Here is a 23,392-nt window from a genome sequence, read left to right as displayed (position 1 = left end):
GGAATGGAACCCAGTACTTTGTACACCCTAAGCAAGCATCTGCCTCTGAGCAACACCCCCAGACCTGAGAGCATTTTAAAAACATTGAAAAGGCAATGTACTGGGAGTTAGCTAGTTAACATCAGCAGGGATTAGTTTATCCCATTACTACCCACCCACTATTGATTGATGGATGGATGGATTGTCCTAATTTATTTTGAAATACATTTATTGATCCAATGCATTTTTAGAGTGCAGGTGTTAACCCTGATGTCATAATTAGGAATAGAACTCTGACTCTCTACCCCAGAAGGGTGCTCTTTTCTCTGTCTCCCCTCTGTTTTATTCCTTGCACTTTAGTAAGTCTTGTCTGGGTTGCCACGATCTCTGGGCTATGGTACCTGGGGCTGCCTGTAGTCTGACAGAGGGTACTGCCTGGTGTCGGGGGAGTGCTGCCTGTAGTCCAGCAGGGGAGGCTGCCTGTAGTCCAAGGGTGGGGGTTGCTGGTAGTCCCCTCCTGGGGGTTGCCTGTAGTCCAGCGGGGGCTGCCTGTAGTCTGTGAATGGAGGCTGTCGGATGTCTGGTTTCACATCTTGCCTTGCCTTTACTTCGGACCTGTAACTAAATAAATGGAAAGGGGATTTGCTTTGGCATCTCAGCATTTTAAGGAGACTAGAACGATCGCATGACTTCCAGGTGCGTCCAAGCCACACTAGCTTGTGGGAGCCACTCCTCATGGTGGTGGTCTTATACATTTAGGATTATGAGATTAAGTACATGATAAATATTGTTGAAAATTTTGTGACAAGTGTCATATTATATACTTTTCATTTGGGTTTTGAAGAAATCTAGGTACCAATGATGATTTAACCAAAACTTTGTGGGAAGGGACTCATGTTGATCTAGCCCTTATATTCTATTTAAAAACTGTACAATCACAGCAAATCCAGGGAGTTAGACACTTGACTATTTATCCAACATGTCAGTCTAAACAATAACAAACCAACTGTCTCAACTCCGCATCCCCACTTCTTGGCAGACAATTCGTCGCTTCACGAAAGCATGATTGAAAAATGATCTCTAATACTTTACAAATATACAATGAAAGACTATTTTCAACCTGCTTAGTTGGGTGTTTTTGAATATTTTAGAGGTTACAGGAGTGACAGTAAGGTATAATCATCAACTAGAAAGTCACTGGATCATTGGTAAATTAAAAATGCATTTTGCAGAGGTTTAAAAACTAAACCACAGCTATCAGGATTGGTCATAAGATGGAAGGGAAGGCAAAAATATTTATGTCCCACGTTCATCTCTTGCTTGTTTCTAGATATCAGCTACTAATAAGCACAGAGGCCAGAGCTAGCAGGTTGGTAGTTTTACAAATCCAAATTGCTATAAGTTGAGGGGTTCCTGGTTCACAATGGAACAAACATAGCCAATACCTACATTATGGGATCATTGAAAAGGTAAACTGAAAAATAATCACCTTGGTATAGGGGTCTTTTACTTCTGTAGTTCAGGATCTATTGCCATAGCAACAGTGTATAATGAGCTACCCAGGGATGTAGGTAGATTAAAAAATATACTTTCTATATAATAGCAATTTCATCTAAGATTAACATGAAAGTTATAAGGAATTGAGAAAACACTCAGCACCAAAGAAAAGCTCAAAGGCATCAGGAAAAACAGGTTCAAAATCAGTAGATTTTTAAAAAACCTTTAAAAAACTAGATAATTTCTTTCCTGGCTTATATATAGTCTCACTGATGCTGATTAGTATTAAGTATTTTTTAAAAATCCTTCACCTGAACAATTGCCACTATTAAAATCTAATAGTTGGTGAGGACACACTAAAAGTGCAAGACAATAGATGTGTTTATTTGGGGTTCTTGGAAGGGGGTTAGTGATATAGTTATTTTAATCCAATTTGAGTAGATTCCATTCGTTACTTAACCCTGCAGAGGGGAGAACTGTTCCTTTTGTGAGTTGCATAATTTAGGCTCTGCTTTATTCCTCAGTAGTCCACTCACCTACTGAGAGTGTGCATGCTGAGAACAGAATAATTTAAAATATGCTTTGAATAAGATGCTTAACTATGCAAATGAATGCATTAAACAAAAGGAATTAGACTGGGTGACATTTGTTGGTGTGTGTCGGTTCTTTTCTAGAAATAACTTGCTTGGTGGTTTTGATGTAGTGCTATTTTAAGTTATAGCATAGTCACTTTATTTTCATGATCTGTGTGATATTAGTATGAAATATCCATTATGTGTTCTGTTTTCAACCACATGTGTCAGGAGGTATAGCAAAAGAGGGTGAAATGTAAGGATCTCCCCAAAGAGAGATGACTAGAAATAGGAACAATTGAAACTTGCAACAGCTGTCATCCAGGCCACCAAGCACTCAAACTTTATTCTGAATCAGTGTCATGTTGTCAGGATTTTAAGTTGAACTTCACAACCCTTTAATAAGAACACTTTAGCAAGAAAAATAAGCCTAATTTTTTATGAGTGTTGCTAATTTTAAGTGGATGATACATTGGCTAGGGCAAAAATTATGTTGCTTTGAATAAGTGACACAATTCATTTTATGGAAAAATCAGAATCATTAAGAATAGGCTTTATAAAGTCCCCTTCCTTATGAAAGAAGGCCATCATATAATTCTTGGTAGCTATTAATTCCATTATTAACGTGATGTTAGAGATATAAACCTAGATAGCTAATGGTAAATTCTAGCACACTTTTTGTGGTATGAATAAGTTCCAGAACCAAGAAATGATGCCCAGACAAAATTCTACATCTTGTGAGTCCTTCAAGAATTGACCTGAACCTTAAGCATCCTAGGGTTCAAGTTTGGTGTAAAAGGTGTCGATTTCCAATGCTCTTCCAAATCCCAGTCAAATATCAGTTGCTCTTGTTGAGAAATGTAAGCTCTAGAGTAGGTTTGTAACATATTCTATAAGGGTTCTTTTTGTTTTCAACAAATGTTACTCCTTGAATAGTATTTTACCTATGTTCATTTTACAATTATTTGTGTTTTCTAGCACATACCAAAAAGATGTTAAGGGATGGAGAAATTGGTAGAAGTGTGCAGGGTGTCGTGGGAAGTTAATCTAGAAGTAAATAAGACAGGACAAAATATCACTTTAACTTACAAAACAGAAATTTGCAAGCAGATTGTCATTTTAGTTTATCCCATTCTAACATGGGAATTGGCTCAATCTGACATGTAGGTGGGCATTTCTTGTACAAATGCACTTGGCATATCAGCAGTCTTGGAGACATTTCTAGCCTAATTTAGAAAAAAGGAAAAAGTTTTTCCTCTGATACCATGACCATCTTTAAATGCTCTTATGAAAATGTTTCTGACATCTGTGAGATTATTGAATCTCCTTATTCATGTGCAAATGAGCCACAACCAACAATCAAAGAGCCAAGTCTGAAAACCTGTAAAGACCCTAGAATTGAAGTGAGCACCTTCCAGGCTGTTAACATTACTCAAGTGAAATAGGTGAGAACTCTGGGAAAATATACTGGTGATTTAAAAAATTTGGATCAGACTGATGTGTTAATCCAAGAATGAGGAAATATTTCATTCTGTAATCAGAAAAAAAAAAAAACAAACTTTTTCAAAGACCATTCCTTCTATGATAGGAGCTACAGTGTCCTAGTTGTGAGCCAGTTGCAGCTGGGGTCACACAGAGGCCTTACTCACGGCTGTCCTCCATACAGGACTACAGCATACCCTCACACTTGTCCTTCACACCGAGAACCTCTCCCAGAAAGACTATGAGTGATTGCAAATGAGGAGGGGCTAACTTGCTCCTTAACATTAGGGAGAGAAGAGATGATTCCTCATCCAAGGATGAGATTCCCCACCCCAGACTAGAAGCAAGACCCATGGCCAGGGGAGTACAACTCTGAAAGGAGAAGATGGAACATGGCTGCAAGATTAATCTACAGTGGCAAAGCCCAGAAGAAGAGTCTGAAGCTGACTGAGGGACTGTGTGGGCCTTAAGTCCTTCCTCCTGAGTCTAAATGGATCCCGGGGAAAGCCAGTGCAATCTGTTGAAATAGCACATGGTGGGAGTAAGCTCATGGGGGGCTTATTCTTGAGGTACCCAGGACTTACTCTTCTTATGGCTTGTTAGATTCTTACCTCTGCATCATCTGCTTTAAGGGGCTTTTCTCTTCCCCAGCATATATTAAAAACATAAACAGCTGAGGATAACCAGATGCTCAGTTTTCCATGAAAACACATGGGAAAATCAGAGGAGAATGGAGCTTTCTAGAAATACCGCCTGTGGCACAGGGAAAAATCTTTTATTTTACAACAGTATACATGATGAACCCGAAGAGCTCTGGCAATCATCAACAGTCTCACTTCACCTTCACCAACAGGGGAGGCAGGACATGGGAAACAGATATTCAGCAGACACTGGGCCCATGGATAAGGCCAGCGAGGGGTTTGTACTCAGAGATGTTTTCATAAGTCCTTCTGTTTTTCTCTTGTTGAATGGGGGAGATTGCATGGGAACAGGTCTTCCTATTTTCTTTTTAATGGCTCAATGCAACCCAGGCCCTCTGTTACATGCAAGTAATGATAAGAAGACAATGTTATTTTTATATGGCATCCCTTTTTCCAGATTCAAAGTGCCTTATTCACATTAGTTCACAATGCTGTGTGTGTGGAATGGGAGACCCTAATGTTATTACTCATTTTAAACAGGAAAGTATGAACACTTATTAATGCCTACCAATCCCTCAACATTTCCTCCCTCCATTGCCACCACCATGCTCTAAGCCAGCAGCTTCGTGGCCCAATGACTTCTACAGACCCCTTGTCACTGCATAACCCACATTGCCTGACCAGCCTTCAGCAGGTTCTCTATAGGGCACCCTGAGAGACTGTGAAAAGTAAATCCTATGTCACTCATTAGTTTCAACCCTCCAGTGACCTCCCACTAAAGACAACAATCAAAACTCTTACAAGACCCTTTATGGTTGGGCCCTGCTACCCTTACTGGCTTCACCTCAAACCATGCCACCATGACCTTGGCCTTATTTCTGTCCTCTGCTTACATGCTTCCTCCTCTGCCAGAGGATCTTTGCATGTTCTTCACGTTGGAACCTCCTTATTGTACTCTTTGGCTAGTTAACCCCTCCTCAGTTGCTAGAATTGCTCATCCAGTAAAGTTTCTCTCATTGTGAAGGACATTTAGTTATGTATACTAATACAACCATGTATCCAACACATACACAATCTCAAAATCACACACATGAAAAAAAACATGGCAACTTCTACTATGTGAAAATCTCTCTCCCTGCCTGTGTTCTGCATTGTTCCCAAGCATTCCCTCTCCCCCTCCCTTAGTCTCAGAATCAGAAAAGTCAGAGCAAACGTTACCTATTTTCATGTCCTTGCAGCTGAAGTGGCTGAGGAGGAGCTGGTTGGGCGACAGGGCTGTTGGGGGTGGCTGGGCTTGGTTGGGCCAGAGGACTCTGCTGGGCCAAGGGGCTGTGCTGCTGGGCCATGGGGCTCTGCTTCTCGGAGCTGGGTGCCGAGGCTGGGCTGTTGAGCTCTGTGATAGGAAACCAAAGGGGCAGATGTGGTCAGGTTGGCATTTTTGATCAGGGGCAAGACATGGCCAGAAGTGGTGACTCTCCTCCTCAGATGACTCAAGGATTCGGTCATTTCTGTTTTTGTTAGGCTTTGTTACTCCTGGAATGAGTAGTCTTTCATTAATTAAAATGGTTACCGAAGAAAGTAATGAACAGTCTCTTGTCATTTTGTAAGAAGAAAAGATTGACAAAACAAAAACAAAAATAAAACCCCATCAAAACCATGAAAGAATTATTCAAAGAAGTAAGCTCTAAAGAATATTCTGTTTCCAGCACTGTTTGCTGAAAAAAACACTTTAGCCACCACTTTTGGACTGTAATGAGAAGTTTTAATGTTCTTATAAAGTGTGGGTAAATAACTAGACATAAACTAGTATGCCTTTTACAGTCTCTTCCCCAGCTCCTTGTCAGTCCTGTTAATAATCCTCTGTACTCCATAGTTCTCCAGAAAGAAAAGATTTCTGGACACAGGAAGATTTATAAGTCTGTTCTTTTCAACAATTGCTTCTTGTCTCCCTGCCCCACTCCCCCACTGCCAATAACATCAAAGGTTTAACTGAAATTATCTCTACATGTTAGAATAAGGGCAGGACAAATACATTTCAGACTAGGAAGACTGAGAAAGAAGTTGGAATTTTAGTAAGCAATCGTGCTTAGAATTTGTTTTCACTAAATATGTTATACATGTTGGTGTGTGTGATGATAGGTTAAAACAAACCTGCTCATTGACTTCTCTCTTTGGTTTTGTGATAAAACAGGGGTTACTTTTTTGGCTTTCCATTATAAACCACTCTTTCTTTTCTCATAGCCCAGATATTTTAATTTGTTTTCCATTTGTATCAGGGTTTTTCAACCTCAGTACTCCCAACATTTTGGACCTGGTAATTCTTTGCGGAGGTTGTCTTGTGCCTTGTAGGATGATTAACAGCATTTCTGTCCTCTGCAGACTAGGTGACAATTGCATCTCCACCCCAATTTTGAAAGCTAAAAATGTCTCTAGACATCCTCAAATATCCCCCCTGGGGGAACAAAATCACCCTGGTTGGGAGCTACTGTTTTACATTTAAATCAGGTGGCAGTTTGGTCAGTTGTACCTGCATGATAGATAGTCCGAAGGTGGAATGGGAAGCGGGGTTGAATAAAACAGAGGGTGCCAAGTTAAAGAAGCCCATTAGCCTCTGTGTGGGACCCAGAGAGCTCCAGGGACTGAATCTTTCAATATCACTAATGAGCCAGTAGCTACAAACCAGTAACAAACCCACTGTGTGTGGCAATGGTGCATGTCCGGTGCATGGTACTCAGAACTGCGGCCCTCCAGGCCTGGGCTGTGAGCTGGGGTGCTCAGGAACTCTGCAGGCCTCACGGGGGAGTCCTTGTACAGAGAAATTCAAGAGGCTGAGTGGGAATTTTAAATTCTTATCAGATGCAACATTTTCTAAATGAGCTCTCTTTAGACCACAAAACTTCTTCAAGCTTTTCAAAATCAATCTGACTTTGAAGAATTCTCCAGAGGTTAACTGTTAACATGAATAGTTTTTTTTTTCCTTTTTTCAGGTTTTTAACTCTGTTGAGTGAGTTCTGGCTTAATATAACTTAATAGAACCATAAAAAACAGTATTCCTGAGACCCCAGGGAATGATCGGATAAGCCAGTGTCTTGGGATTTACACTAGTGAACCTGCAATGCCACCATAGCTTGATTTCTAAATAAAACTGGTGGTGAGTAGCCAGGATGTGGGCTGCAATGGAGTGTGAGTTTGTACAAGAGTGGAGACGACAATTGATCTTTGGCATTCTAACAACACGCTGACTCCACATCCTGGCAGGCAGGCTGAGAAGCCCCCAGTGAGCATTTCCCTGTTTTGACTGTCTCTCTGAAAGGCCGCCTCAGGCACTCACCCTCCTGAGGAATGATGCGAAGGGTGACACTAAGGCCTGCGTCCTTGATGAGCTTCACGATGTCAGCGTGAGGCATGTTGATGATGGACTGGCCGTTCACTGCTAAGATCCGGTCTCCCACTTTTAGTTTTGCACAGCGATCTGCAGGACTTCCATCAATGATGCGTCCGATTTTATGGGGCACAGCTAAAAAAACCCCAACAGAAATAGGTATCAGGGACATCACCAATGCAAGTTCTATCCTTTAGTCCCAGTCCCAAAGAGAACAATGCAATGTGCCTTTTGAAATTGCAATCATTTATATTAAATATGGTCTTGTGCATATCACTGAGACCAGAGTTACTAAATTCATGTCCTTTGCAGTGATAGGCCAAGTCCAAACAAATATACTAGAGGTTCTCAAACTGTGGATGCATCATAATGACCCTGGGATTAAATGTACAGCTATCTAGGCCTCATCCCAGACCAGCTGAATCTGAATGTCCAGCGAGAGATGAGGACCATGGGTTTCCAAGAAACTCCTTGAGAGAGTCCAGTACCTATGAGCATTTGAGAATCATAGATGGAGAACATTGTGTACTAAGAGTTCGTATTCTAGAAATAATAATAGAGTTTTAGAAAGGCATAGGAATTAATTTCTTTCCCTTTCTATTTTACTGAAAGGAGGAAAAAGGAAAGAAATATGTACAAATTCAGGTGGTAGCCACCTGGTGAAGAAGTTCTGGCCAACTTCCCTTTAATCTAGTTAACTTTAGTTTAAAAGGCAACACGTTGCAATCTTCTCTTCTTCTGATTTGCTTTATTGTATGGCTCTGGGAACTTGCTAATGTCTGATACATAATGAAGTGCATCAAATTTAAGATGCCATTGACGGTAAGACAAATCTTTGCCATGCAAAGGGAAAATGAAAGGAATGTTGCCAATTAAACTAAGACACTCCATTCACTCCAAGATACTCTCTAATTGCTGAGATATTAAAACATAGAAATATTTTTGAACTGATGTAATATATTACCTGACTCTCTAGAACAAAAACATTGAGTTAATTTTTATTACTTATATATGTGTGGAAAGAGCAAGAGACATGGGAGTACAGAGTTTCCTAGCTTCTACTCTATGTAAATGGTTGAGTACCTATCAAGGTAACTATTTCTGGGATTAGATATTAATCCCCTCAAGGAGTTTATAATCTAGAAACCTGTTCCCTTTCCTTTCTCCCTTCAAGACAACCAGCCCCTATCTTTTTGCTCACTCTTTGAAATCAGGTATTGATTTAAACTACACAAACAGGGAAAGAAAAAAATTCATCATCCATAAGCTCTAAGGATGTCTATGCCCTGAACTATCAATTTTGTGCATGTGTTGCAGAGAAAGGCAGAACATCAGCTAACAACCATGATAAGGAAGGACAATTAGTGAGTTAATGAACCTGCACCTTGTTCACTCTTCCACTCTGAAAGGTTATAGATAGCATATGAAAATATTGGCTGAGCCTGTGTCCCTGAAGTAGAACTCATCATGTTGGAAACACAAACACATTTTTATTTACCATAAGCACTAATGGCTTTAATTAAGAATACCTTCCTTAGAGCATACTAATGATCATCTTCGAATTTTAGAATAATATATTTTTCAGTTAAAAATGCTATAAGAACAATTAGTGATTTACAAATCGATGTAGGCATTGCAAGGTGTTTGTTCTTCAACCATAATTAGGGTGAACTTTTTTCCTGTTTTTGTTCCTTTTCATATTCAACAGTGTCTTGAAATGGTCTACAAATGATTTGGTCTCTCTGCCTGTAATGTGTATGACTTTACGAACCGTGTAACTTTTGGAAAGTTACTTAAACTCTTAAGAGTTTGTTTTTCTTCCTTCTTCTTTTTTTTTTTTTTTTTTGGTGGTGGAACTGGGTATTGAACCCAGATATGTTCTAACAATGAGTTCTATCCCCAGTTCTTTTTATTTTCATTTTCAGACAAGTGCTTGATAAGTTGTCCAGACTGGCCTGAACTGGTAATCCTCCTACCTCAGCCTCCTGAGTGGCTGGGATTATAGGGGTGTGCCATGGCACTTGGCTTCTGAGTTTGTTTTTCAATTGCAAAATTGGAATAATAATATTACTGCCCTCACAGGATGGTTCTGAGGATTAAATGAGTTACCACATGTAGAAAGCTTGATACATAAGAATTGATCTATAAATATCGAATGATATTCTTTTGGTTGTTAACTTTTAAATAGTTCTGATCTCACTATTTTTTTTTTTTGTGTGTGTGTGTAGGTTTCAACTTTCTTTTCTTTCCATGTGAGATAAACCTGGAACACTACTAAAACTAAAAGAACACAGCTTACTATAGGATCATACGGGCACTAATCCCTAAAAATTACACATGAAAACAGTTTCATTTATAAAAGAGATGTGTTTGGGAATTAAATAGACACTGGATGAGGTCAAGAGTCTCTCTGATTTTACACAAAAAATGTTGCAGATCTTTGTAGGAAAGTACCAACTTGTAAATAAGAATTTATTATTCACAGGGAAATCAACACAGTATAGATCTAATGTCTACTTTCATATTTATTGACTTATTAACAACTTCTTTTCCTGCCTCTTATGATTTATGAGTACTTACATGAGCCAATCATTGTGCTGAGACACACCCCCCATTGTTTCCACATGAACATTATATAATATAATCCTTAAGAAAGCATATAAGGTGCCAGGTATCACTACATTCACAGTAGAGGAAGCAGGCTACAGCGGTTAGTAATCTTCCTGAGGTCACATAGGGATCAGAACTGTGGTTGCTCCCAGCAGCAGAGCCTTCGCTCCTCCCAGGAGCTGCTCTGCCTCTCTTGACTTTGTTGTCTCTGATCTCTAACCTGTTAGCTGTCTGTGCGCACCTGGTGTTTTCACTCGGACTGCAGCCTGCCTCTAAGCCAGCAATCCCCAACACTTCATGAGTGGCCCTGACCCAGGGAAGGTGGCAGCCAGGAACTCAGCTCCAAGTTGTCTTTTGACAGGTGAGGTGTGAGGAGAGGAGAGGAAGTGGAGAGTCTTCAGATCCTGTTTAGTTAGGACTTCCTGGCATGGCAACATTTCTTTGGGCATTAGAAACACTGACATTTGAGGGGCTGGGTTTGTGACTCAGAGGTAGACCACTCTCCTAGCATGCATGAGGCACTGGGTCTGATACTTAGAACCCCTAAAAATAAATAAAGATATGTGTCCACCTATAACTAAAAAATAGATTTTTTTAAAAAGAAACACTGACATTTGAAAGGAAATTAAAAAATATCATTCAAAACACAGCAAATGGTATTTGGGTCATGTGCTGTTTTTGACTTGTTCATGGCTCTGGGCATAACCTCCCAAACCCCCGGAAGTTTCAAAACATAGTCTACAAACACACACACACACACACACACACATGTTGTGAGCTCAACAACAATAAAAACAACATTACACTATAATTTGTTAATTTCCAGGCATTGTACTAAGTACCTATTTAACTAATTAATTTTTGGTACTGGGGATTGAACCCAGTGGCACTTAACCACTGAGCCACATCCTCAGCCCCTTGCTCTTTATTTTGAAACAGGGTCTTACTAAGTTGCTTAGGGACTCACTAAGTTGCTGAAGCTGACCTTGAACTTTCGATCCTCCTGCCTCAGCCTCTCAAGCTGTTGGGATTACAGCTGTGTGCCACACATTGGTACTTATTTTAAACCCTTACATCAACATTGTGAAGTAAATGGAAAAAAGTAATAGTCACACTTGTTTTACAGTTAAGAAAACAAGTAAGTGCCAAAGCCTATATTCAAACCTTTGCCTGTGGCTTTAAACCTTGGGAGTTTCTTCCCTCTTGTTCTAGTATGTGGGTGGGTGAAAGCAAGGTGAACTTTGAGGAGCAAGGATGATTGAGACAGTCTTAAAAAACATGTTGCTGGGGCTTCAGGAGGAGAGTTTTGCTGTAAACAGAATTATCTGCTTAGGTGATAACTCTTAGTTCCAGGGCCATTTTAACTTAGAGTAGTTAGAATAAAAACTAAAATAAAAGAATAAAAAACATAATAAGAGAATGAAAACAAAAATAAATTCTATGGTAGCCATGCAGGATGGCTGAGGGACTTACATAAAATATGACTGAGTGCACAATTTAAAACTGCCTGCTCAGTAATTGCAAGTACCTGACATGGTTTTATGACAAATGTTTTCCATTGGTATTTACTTGAATTAAAGTAGTACTTGGAGTTCCTGGCAGCAGAAGGCAGTCCCCCTTTTTCTTTACCATCACTTCCCCTACACGTGTAAGTACATTCGATGTTGATGTACAACAGATCTTTGACAAGGGGTGTGCTCAGCGAGGATTCTCCCTGGGAACAAGATGCAGCTCCATTTGCTCAGTGATAAGGTCCACAGAGCTTATGACCCGGCTGCTTTTTGTGCAATGCTAATGGAATTACAGAGCAAGGAAGAGGCCCTGACCTTGGTTTCTATTATTGGGATGAATGGTGCTCATTAATTCTCTGAGAATTGATGACTAAGGTAACTGCCGGAGTGCAGTCCATTTAGACAGCATGCCTCATGGACATCATCTTTCAGGCGGCAACATAAATCAAGTCTTTGGATCTGTCTTCTTGACACAGTGTGCTTAGGATACACAGATATTTGGGGGAAAGTCACAATATGTCATTTGGCTTTGGGCGTAATGACATTTGGGCAAGAGACAGTATGTCACTAGTTAGAAATTTTAATTGAAAATCACAAATTATGGAAAATAAACCCCATTTTTTTCTATTACATGATTAATTTCTAGGTAAAGCAGTACATTTACATTGCAGCATGTTTTCTATTTTCCTATAGGTGAATTGACTTGGCATTGCCCAACGTACCATGCTGGTTTTAGTGGGAATATTCTGTCAGTTGACTAGATATTCTCTAAAGTGAGTTCTAACGTGAGTTCATTTTTGCCATTGGATTATTTTCCGGGACCCGTGTGTGGTCTACCCAGGGTCCCTCAGCCCTTTGTCAAAGTGGACTGATTCAGTCATTGGACTCTTGTTGAGCTGTGCCCTAGGTCAGTCCCCACAGGGAAGACAGGATGATTACCTGAAGGACATTTCTCGCTTTAATGATAGATTCTTCATGAAATCCTGAGGGAAGGGATTATTAGATCCCTCTCCTGTTCTCTTTTGTCATTACTTCCTGGCTGCTTATGTGTTTTTCCTTTCAGAGAAAAAAAAAGCCTGTGATTCATGTTTACATTTAATTATCTCCTTGTTAACAGATCCCACAAAGTAGCTTTATATATGGAGGAAGGCATTCGACAGGGAAAGTGGATTTTGCATCAATCATGTCACACTTACAAGAGAGAAGTTTCTGAAATGAGCGTGACAAAAATAAATACTTCAAAGGCAATCAATAGCATAAACTCTCATTAGCTCACAATTTCATTAATTTGTGAAGGTTAAACAACATGCCATTAGCTTAAAGAGGCAAGGGAAGTTTGTTTGGATTAAGAATCTGTGACCTGATGGAAGATAAATTTTTATTAAGTTGGATGATTCCAGTTGTTTTTCTTTCAATAATTTGTGAGAATTATTTACTGTCCAGTTTTACAATTGTGGGATGGCAAGTCAATCAATATGTCTATCAACACATATCTGTACAGAATCTTCTTAGTAACAGCTACCATGCTAGGCCCAGTTGGGAAAGGCCATAACAAAACAACACATGATGCTTGCCCTCAAGAAATTCACAGTCTGGTTGGGGAGACCAGGGATAAACATATAGAATATTTAAGACAAGACACAAATGGCAACTCCATGTAATGGTAACATGCAAGGGTTATTTATTACTGGGCCCAAGGGTGACTCAGAGTGGTGACAAAAATGAAGTCATTTTGGGGTCCTTCCTACTTCCCTGTCTGAGATCCCTGATAAGATGCCTTTAGCCCAGCTGCCATTGAGAAGAACATATGGGAACAGAGGAAGATCAATTGTCACAAAGCGTTCCCATCTCTTTTAATAATATGGTGAAGACTCCTGATCTGTTTTTCTGCTTTCAGATACCTGAGCCTAGTAATAATCTTACTCCTTTTCTGTCTCCTTCCTAGAAGTCCTGACTTAATATGTTCTGTTGTGACAAACCCTTTCAACTGGATGTTTTCCCTTGCTGGAGTATGAATAGGTGCTCTTTGAAAGAGTTAGTTTCTTAGTCGTCAGAGGGTAAAGATGCGGAAAAAAAACATGTGTTTTGTATTTAAAATTTTTGTATGGTAAAATTAAGAAAAAGTAGGCCGCATGACTTGTTTTCTTCTGGAAGTCTGTGAAATTTAGCTTTCCAAAAATGAAAACGTCTTCCCTGAAATTCATAGCCAACTGATTTGCAAGATCCCAAACCGAACAGCTGGTGTTTAAGGACTGCATATTCAAAAAGTGCACTTTTTTTCCCCCAGCACCCATGAGTCATTCTCTTGTGGTTGAACAGTGTAGTTAGTTACCCTGCAGTTGGTAATAAGCAGATGGTCAGGCGGGAGAATGGGAAGAGGGCCCATCACCAGCAATTTGGGAACCCAACTGAACTCATGTTTCCAAGGGTGAAAAGGATCATATAGAAAATATTAGCTATGTAACTAGAGATGAAGAAACACACCTCAGTCGTATATTATCATTTATACCTTTAGTTTACACCAATTAAAAAAAATTACAGTTAATGTTGAGAATGAATTGGTAATTGAGATACATCTCATTGCTTTAGGAATTATAATTAGCTGAAACTTGACTGTTCTATTCTGAAACATAAGGCTGGGTTAAAACAGTGTTGCTCTTTGAAAGGTCTGGTGGGCCTGTGGACACACAGTTGACTTTTTGAATGGATGACCTGTGTAGTCACATAGACCCCCACACTCACAGAAAGTAGCTGATGTTTCTGCTGTCACTTTTTGGACATCCTTAATAAATTTGGAACAAGGAAAAGACTCCACGTTTTCATTTTGCAGTGGGCCTTGCAAATTATGTAATCCATCCTCTGTAGAATCCCCATAGTGTATTTCTTTGTTGTATCACTCCAATGTTTTTAGTGTCTGCAGTGGAATATATGTAAATGAGAATATGGCACAAAATCACCAGAAACGTGGGTGGTAGGAAAGAAGCAAAACCAGTCCTTTATTCTTACGGCTGCATTTCTCACTCCCATGTGTACCACCAGAAAAGGTAGTAGAAATAGGTTCTGGTAAGCATCTTTTTAAATACCCTCGGTCCTAGGGGTATAGCTCAGTGGTAAAGCATGTGTACTGTATGTACAAGATCCTGAGTTTAATTCCCAGCACCAAAAAAAAAAAAAAAAAAAGTAAACAATTCTTCAACTACTGATTTAAGAGGACTAAAAGTTACCTTGTTTTTCTTATTACATTGTGAAAATTATTCTTATGTAATAAGTCACCAGGTCTTCCACAAAGCAATATGCTTTGGTAACTTTCTTAATTAAGTAGACATTAATATACATCATATACAAATGATATGTATTTCAAGAAGCTCATATATTCTACTGATTTGATTCCTTCCCTCATAATCTGACAAGCTGTCTAGACTTTAGTGTTTCAGGAACCTAATGCAACTTCAACATAGTCATGATCCTCCAATCCATAGGTGCTTGAGGTATAGATAACCAAACAGACAAGATGATGGAAAACTGCTCCTTTTACACAGTTAGGCCTTTTCCTTCTATAGAGGTACTTCTCATTTCTCCACTTATTACTAGAAGTTACCTTGCCGTATAACTAGAAAGCTAGGACAATCTTGTAGACCTGTTTTGGTCTGAAAGTGAAAGTATTTTACCACTCAATAAAACCAACAATCCATGACTTTCCAGTCAAGAGAATGAATTGGTAATTGAGATAAATCTCATTGCTTTAGGAATTATAATTAGCTGAAACTTGACTGTTCTCTTCTGAAACATAAGGCTGGGTTAAAATAGTTTTTGTTCTTTGAAACGTTTGGTGGGCCCTTGGACACACAGTTGACTTTTTGAGTGGGTCAAAATTTTGTGTTGTTTAACTTGAGTACTTTTAGTGAGTAAAGCTCTTAGTAACTTTGCTAGCAGAACAGCATGCTAATTCAGTAATAGTGGAAAAAATTACAGAAATTTTGCTATTAAAATATAAGAGTTTCTTCTCTGCAAAGCAGAAAAATAAGTTGTTTTTATCCTTTAAAAAAAACACCCAAAACCAAAAAACACCAATTGTATATTTGAGGTGTAGATTGTTATCGTTTGAATGTGTCTCCCACTTAATCCCCAAATTTACATGCTAACAGATTTGGAGGCAGAGCTCTTGGGAGGTAATTAGGACTAGATGAGGTCAGGAGGGTGAGGCCCACAGGATGGCATCAGCATTTTTATAAGAAGAGAAAGAGATACCTGAGCTGGCACACACGCTCTGTCTCCTAATATTATGTCCTCTGTCAGGTGCGACAAGAAGGCTCTCACCACATGCCAGCACCACACTTATGGGCTTTCCAGCCTCCAGAACCATGAGCTAAATAAACCTCTATTCCTAATAAATCACTTGGCTTCAGATAATTTGTAAAGGAACAGAAAACAATCTAAAACAGGTATCCTACTCCCATCCCACATATTCACATCTAACTCCTTTCAAAGGGTTAGTGTCTAACTTTTGATGATAAACTTACTTTCTGAATAAGGAGTTCCTCTTATTTAAAATTTATTACAGAGGACTTATCAAATTATTAGAAAATACTGAATTATTCTATAGAATGAGAAAATTGTATAAAAATTCAAACTTCATGTCAAGTGAAAGGGGCAAACAATAATAGCACTATTATCTAGTAGTTAGAAATTTCTTGTAATGAAAGTGATTTAATTGAAGTAGTACATATATAATTTAAAACAATTAAACACAACCAAAATGCTTATGATAAAAAACCCTAGTCTCCTACTATAGTCACCTCCCCATCCTCTCCATTTCTGTGACCCAAAGGCAAACATTTTAAATCTTTCAGTTTTTCTTATCCACTTTTCTAAATAATATTCTTATAGAGAATTAATAAATTGGCTATATCTCAATTTATTAACTCTAATCAGTTTCTATTTATTTCCTACTATTATAGGGGGTTTAGCAGTCTTATCTTTGCATTCCACTTATCCTTATTCCAGAATAGTTCTATCACTATTTTTGGTTAAATCCTTATTGTTGTTTATGATTTTTACCCTGATTTCATTTCTTTTCCTAAACAATTTCCTCCCCTTCTCACTCACTGAATCAGGGTCATATCCTTAGTTATTTCTGCAAATCTACTCTAGCCATCTCTTCAAAGTATTCCTCTGGAAAGCTCCCTCCTAGGTAGACAGGCTTCTCGAAAGTCAGCTGCACAGTGTCATCCTAGGGAAATAGGTTGGACTCTCTGGTGAACTGCACATTTCCCTAGACCCTGTGTCATCTTTTTTGATTTATTCTTTCGTTTCTCTGGTGCATGTTCTATAGTAGATTCCACCATGCCTGAGACGAAATTATCTTCAATTCTTCTAGTTTTCTTTTTCTTTTTATAAATTTATATGACAGTGAAATGCATTACAATTCTTCTTTCATCATTACTTATTTATGTGTTGGTTTTTCTACTTTAAAAATAAAATGTTCACAAAATAAATAAATAAAATAAAATGTTCACATCTGGTGGTCGTGGTTGTTGTGTTCCACTCTGTGTTTTAAGTTCTTTTAAGTGTTTTACGTTCTGGCCTTCCTTTCTTATAACAAAAAGAGTGGTAAAATATTTTCACTTTCAGACCAAAACAGGTCTATAAGATTGTCCTAGCTTTCTAGTTACATGGCAAGGTAACTTCTCTTTCTGGTTTCCTCTGCCTTGCTAGGCAAGTTGCTAGTTTTTCTTTAAAACTTTGTTCCCACCTGCCCACTTGTCTTCTCATTCATTTACTATCAGTATATGAGAGTCTAAGAAATGTGAGGAGATAAACATGTTATCACTTTACCACCATCAATAAAAATTGGGAAATTTTTTTTTTTGTAAATTTAAGTCAGTTGTTGCAATCAATGGTTTATTGTCCCAGTTAGAGATCTGGAATCTATTTTTTTAAGTCAAATAATTTATGGGCCCAAACTTAAAAATATACTTCTCTCCTGGAGCCTTGACAGATTAAAAACAGGAAGGACAACTAGTCGCTTTTCGAGTGTTCAAAAAATGCCATAAAATTACACTTTGTCAATCCTCCATTTGGGGTTACAAATGTTCAACGAAACTACACTTTCTATCCTCTGTATCTCTCACCTGCCTTTGGAAGCACATGAGACTTCACACCGGTCCCTGTACCTGGCTCTGAGTAATCTCTTAGTCAGCCCAGTAGAAATGGTTGATGGTTACAAGCAGGTGTGGCTGACAAGTCATGTTTCTCATTTTTACAGATGCAGGGTATTCTATCTCTGCCATCTCCTTTTTCCTTTTATAGCCTCTGAAATTGTGTTTTGTAAAAAGTCACTTGGCTATCTTCACACAGTTTTCCTGTTACAATAGGTAAATGTCAAAAGCAATCAGGTGCAATATCAGCTTTCCATTGTATTCCCCTAAGCCCTGCGGCAGATAATAACTTCTTGCAATATTTTCTTAATGTAAATGGAAACAGATACTAACCCAGGCAAATGATCCCTCCTGAGCCAGCTGTCCTTTTCAATATGTTATCTCGAAGATTACATGAATATTTATTGGGTCTTCAGTTTCTTGCAGAAGCCAAAGTCCCACTAACCGGGTATAGCAATGCTTTAATTTGAAATAATGCAATTTTGCATGAATGGATAAAACCAAATATGAAAAGGCCCCCAAGCAAAGTGTCAGGAGCTAGAAGATCTTGATCATATATTAACTTTGAAAACAAATTGTAGTGTGACCTCTGAATGGTCCAATAAATTATGTGAGTTTCCTGGCTTCAAAAGTGAGACCATCACCACATACGGTCTTTTTTATTCTTATTTTTTAAAGTATTGCACATTTTAACTTCATTTCTATTTCTGCTCATATGCATTTTCCTTCATCACTTACATTTTCAAGCATTGTAACTATATGTGTTTTCATTTTTACTAAGCAAAACATTATATACTAGTATAGGCTTTCATGATAATTTTACCTGAGACTATCATCACAAAGTGACTTTTATTATTCTAATAATGAGAAATGAATGAGAAATGAAAAGAGAAGGACTGAAGAGCTTTAAAATGTGCACAGTGAAATGGCAATTGTACTCTAGAGGGACGAGACCAAAAGTGAAATAACACCTCACCAAAGAAGATATATGGATGGTAAAAGGCGCACAGAAAGATCTTCAATATTATGAGTCTTCAGGGGGAAAAATGCAAATTAAAACCTAAATGAGATATCATTTTGCACCTCTTAGAATGGGTAAAATGAAAAACAACAGAAAACCCTGAAAATACACTATTCGTAAGGATGAAGAGCATCTAGAGCCCTTATATATGGAACTACAAAATGGTACAGCCACTTTGGAAAATGGCACCATACGAACCAGCAGAGCCGCTTCTAGGCATTTATCAAATGAAATATTTTCACATAATATCTTTTCACATTAAAGCTATTTTCACACAAAGACATATATGAAAAGGTTCCTAGCAGCTTTATTTATAATCACCCCAAACAGAAAACAACCCAGAGGCCCTCAACTAGGGAATAGATACACAAACTCTTATGCATCCACACAATGGAATACTCTTGAGCAACTCAAAAGGATCCAAATGCTGACACATGAAACGACATGGATGAATCTAAAATGAGTTCTGTGAAGTGGAAGAAGGCAGAAGCAAAAGGCTGCATGCATACAAACAGGAAAAGGTGAAACCACAGGAGAGAAAGAGAATCAGTGGTTGCCAGGGCTCAGGGTGTGTGGAGGGGTTGATGTTGTAGCAGTAGTTATCCAACTAAACATGTTTGTCAAAACCCTGACTAAAGATGAAGGGGCAAACTTCACTATATGGAATTCAAACCTTAAATATGTAGAAAAGGGATTTAAAAAAAAGCAGGGAGAGATAAAGAGATCTTATTTGGATATAAATTGAGATAAGTGAAAAAAGAATTTGTGGAATATGGAGGAGAAAGGAGGTGGGCTAGAGAGTGTAGAAGGGGTTGGGGAAGTCTCCAGAAAGGAAATGCTATCTGGTGACGTGAATGGGGGAGGGGAGGCATCATAATCACAGTACGTGATCTGCAAAGGCAGACCTGTGGATGAAAGAAGCCGGTATCATGGGGCAAGAGAGAGTAGTGGGCACAGACAGCAGTGGGCTCTGGAATAAGAAGGACGGATACTGAAAGGCCTCAACGGGCCTGGGAATTTGTCTTCTCATTTAACAACTAAATGAGAAGCTACTGATGGATTATGAGGGATAAGTGAGATCACAAACTTAAGGGGTTCAATGGTGGTGGTGTGAAGCGGGGCCTGGAGTGTAGTGGAGGCAGGAAGGTAAAGGCCACCACAATGCTCCAGAACTGTACAGTCCAATGTAAAAAAAAAAAACAAAACTGTACATGCCATGTTGACTGAAATTAAAGACAATTAGACGTCAGTCCTTCAGTCACCCTAGCCTCATTCCAAATGCTCCATGGCCATATGGGGCAAGTGGCTGTGGTGTTGTGTAGTACAGAGTAGAACATTTCCATTACTGCAGAAGTGCTAACCTAGAACCTCAGGGAAGACATTAGCAGGGAGCAGGGAGAGCCTAATATAATCATTTTATGTCTGGTAACACCTTGTTTTAGTCTCTGAAGAGTGACAGGTACAGCTCTGTATAAATTCAGCCAAGATGAGAATATAGTTACCTGAAGATCTATAAAGCTAATGATCATGAGCACTGATTGGAACTGAGAGCAACTTAGCACCAGGGATCATCAAAATCTATAACTAATTACACAACGAGGTTTCACTGTATTTCAATTTTGTCAAGTGCTTACAGGAATGTAGCCATTTTTTATCTTGCTGTTCATCTAGAAAGTCTACTAAATATTGTAATGATGCAAGGCGCAATGGTGCATGCCTGTAATCCCAGTGGCTGGGGAGGTTGATGCAGGAGGATCATGAGTTCAAGCCATCCTCAGCAACTTATGGGGCCCTCAGCAACTCAACAAGACCCCATCTTTAAATAAAATATAAAAAGGGCTGGGGATGTGGCTCAGTGGGTAAGCACCTCGGGGTTCAATCCCCGATACAAAAAAAAAAAGGAAGGATAATTTGTAAATTGTAATATTCTTCTATCTCACATTATCCCAACTGCTCAGTGCCAGAAAACTGTTAGTATAAAACCTTTCAAAATCTGTTATTTTCTTGCTTTCTGGAAGACCCTCCTCTCAAGATGAATCCAGAAATACATATCTTTGCAATGAATCACCTTAGAACAGGAAGTTTTGGGGATTTCACTCTTGAAAGCAGATGGGTTCATCAGGTACCCAACATCTGGGCATCTTTGCAGAGCAAACCTTGCCTGGTGTAGAGAAATAAGATCTGCAAGAGGTCAGATTAAAAGATGAAAATGGTACTCTGGGCTGTTTAATTAATTTCCCGTGGCATTGTGATCTGACTCATCACCTGGAGGAGTCTAGCTGATTAATCCCCAGAAATGATTCTACCCACACACTGAAAATAGTTTGAGTGGGATCAAATCCAGCTTAACTTGCAAAATCATTAGTGGTCAAATGCACCAGTAAAAAGAGCTTCACCAGGATTTGGTGTGGTAGGATTTCCAATAGAGGTACTCCCTGAATTCTCAGCTTCAGCAAGTAATGGTATTTATCTCAATCAGATGGGAAAAAAAAAAAAAAAAAAAAAAACATCCCCCAAGCACTCTTCTGACATAGCTGATCAGTAGTAATAAATGACAGTATGGCCTTTACTTAACAACGTGCTTTGAAAATAGTTCCACATGTGGAAGCAGCTTTATTAAGATACTTCTCTGATATATTTTATGTGGATAATTATGGGAAAAATAAAATTAAGGAGAATATAATACAGCATGAGTCCATAAATAGGATATAAAGAAATAGCATCTTCTGCAAAGGTGACCTGCAGGCTCTGAATTGGATTGAACGCCATGGGAGAGCGATGGGCATTTTTCCCTGGTGGAGGGGGATCCTGTAGCACCAGGTCTCTTCTCACTTTGAAACCTCCCTGAACCATCAAGCAAATAATAAGGACTACGAGGCTTAAGCCCATAGGAAACAGCCATGGATCACCTATTTACGAGCTTTCAAGACAACCAAATAGCTGAAGGTAAGAAGACATCTTCCTTCTGCTGCTGCCTGGAGAGTCTTTGAACACAATAATAATAATCCTCCTGAAAACGATTCCCTAGTGGGGGAAACTTAATGATTTATGAGCTCCACTCAAACAATAAGAAAAACTAGTCCAGAATTTTAAATAGTACACTGTGGGCACTTGCAGATTTTTTGATAGGTTGCACTCTCCTCTTCTTGAGGATAAGAATGATGATGCTCTGGTGCAGACCTATTCTTTAAGTGCTCTTTAAATTCACTCGTGCTCAGAAAGTGAAATGTTAACATTTGTGTTTCCAGTTTAGTTAATAAATGCTTCAACGTTCAGATATCAGAGTACTCAGAGTTTGATGCAAAATCTTCCTGTTTGCCTTTCTGCTTACTGGCAGGACCCAGTCATCCAAGATTTAATTTAGGAACAAAACTAGTCATGTTCAGGATTGAAAAGATGGCATGGACTCAATAGGCCCCATTCATCCTGGTCTTAGCTGTACGATCCTATAAACTAGTAATGCGATTCAGAAGTTGTTCGTTCGGAACTGAAATGGTTTGCTTTGTTAATGAGGACTGTGAAATGAATAAATAATTTGGAGTAATACTTTTCTAAGGAGCTTGGGATGCCATCCAAGCTCTCCTGCTCAGGACTATGTAATTATCACTGAGGTGGTTCTCACACAGATGAATGATGACCGGGAGCAGGCACTGCCAGAATGAGGTGAGTCACAAAGGCCAGGAGACCTCTCCTGGCCCTTCAGAGGACCAGATGCTTATAAAAGAGAGGATGCCCAGAGGCCCAAGATGGCTCCCCTGCCACTGATATCTTATGGTGCTCTCACCTGAGACTCCATCAGGCCTCAAGCTGCTGATGGAATCACTTACCCAGGCTAAGAACAACTGGTGAGAAATCCGTATCCTGGAACAAGGCTACTGTGTACTTAATCATAGTGCCATTTCTCATGCTGGACAAGGACTGGCTTGTACACAATTCCTCTGGAGTGATCCTCGGCTGCTTTGCCCATTTTTAAAATTATGCCTTGCTGCCTTAGCTAGGTTTAGGCACAGGGCAAGTTCGAGCAGAGCACATTCGCAGTTTTACTTTTAATGAGGTCAGGGCTTGATGGCTAAAGGAGAATCTAAACCCATCCCATCAACAGAAATTGTAAGAAAATCCTTTAAATGTGTTCTACCAGAAACTGGAAAAGATTCAGAGAAATGCCTTGTTTCTTGCCTTTAAGGAACTGACAATTTTTGCAGGGAGAGGCCAAAACATAAGTAAAACGATAGTAATAGTCATGAAAGAATTTCTACACGGCTTAAGAATTCATACTTGGGGGATATGGGTGAAGGGTCAGGCAAAGCTTTATTAAGAACTTAGATTTTTGAATTGATTTATGAGACATGTGTATTGTTTGGGCAATGGTCTCTACCCGATAGGATTGCTGTGAAGATTCAAAACAATGTAAGATTCTTGGCACAACGGCTGGGAGAAACTTTGATAAAAATTATTATTCAATAAGAGGAGGCATTCTAAATGGTATCTGGCAAAACTTGGGCTCTAGAACAGGGGAAGAAACTAAATCAGCTTTGATAG

At 39.1% G+C, this 23,392-nt stretch overlaps 1 protein-coding gene across 4 annotated transcripts in view; it reads right to left on the bottom strand.

Annotated features, from left to right (window-relative positions):
- The window catches only part of Magi2 (membrane associated guanylate kinase, WW and PDZ domain containing 2), a 1,314,737-nt gene that overhangs the window by 105,385 nt on the left and 1,185,960 nt on the right, over positions 1 to 23,392 (bottom strand). For all 4 annotated transcript variants that reach the window (XM_046464122.2, XM_046464123.2, XM_058585490.1 and 1 more), the window contains 3 exons: positions 7,503 to 7,688; positions 5,390 to 5,564; positions 381 to 600 (listed from right to left, as the gene is read on the bottom strand). In XM_046464122.2, the coding sequence (XP_046320078.1) occupies positions 381 to 600; positions 5,390 to 5,564; positions 7,503 to 7,688 (581 nt within the window). The remainder of the gene's footprint in view (positions 1 to 380; positions 601 to 5,389; positions 5,565 to 7,502; positions 7,689 to 23,392) is intronic.

Source organism: Marmota monax, unplaced genomic scaffold (assembly GCF_021218885.2).
Source record: "Marmota monax isolate L192 unplaced genomic scaffold, Marmota_monax_Labrador192_F-V1.1 WCK01_AAM20220418_F8-fsc00065, whole genome shotgun sequence".
Classification (NCBI taxonomy): domain Eukaryota; kingdom Metazoa; phylum Chordata; class Mammalia; order Rodentia; family Sciuridae; genus Marmota; species Marmota monax.
Note: the sequence above shows the minus strand (reverse complement) of the source record. Positions and strands in the feature narration are given on the sequence as shown.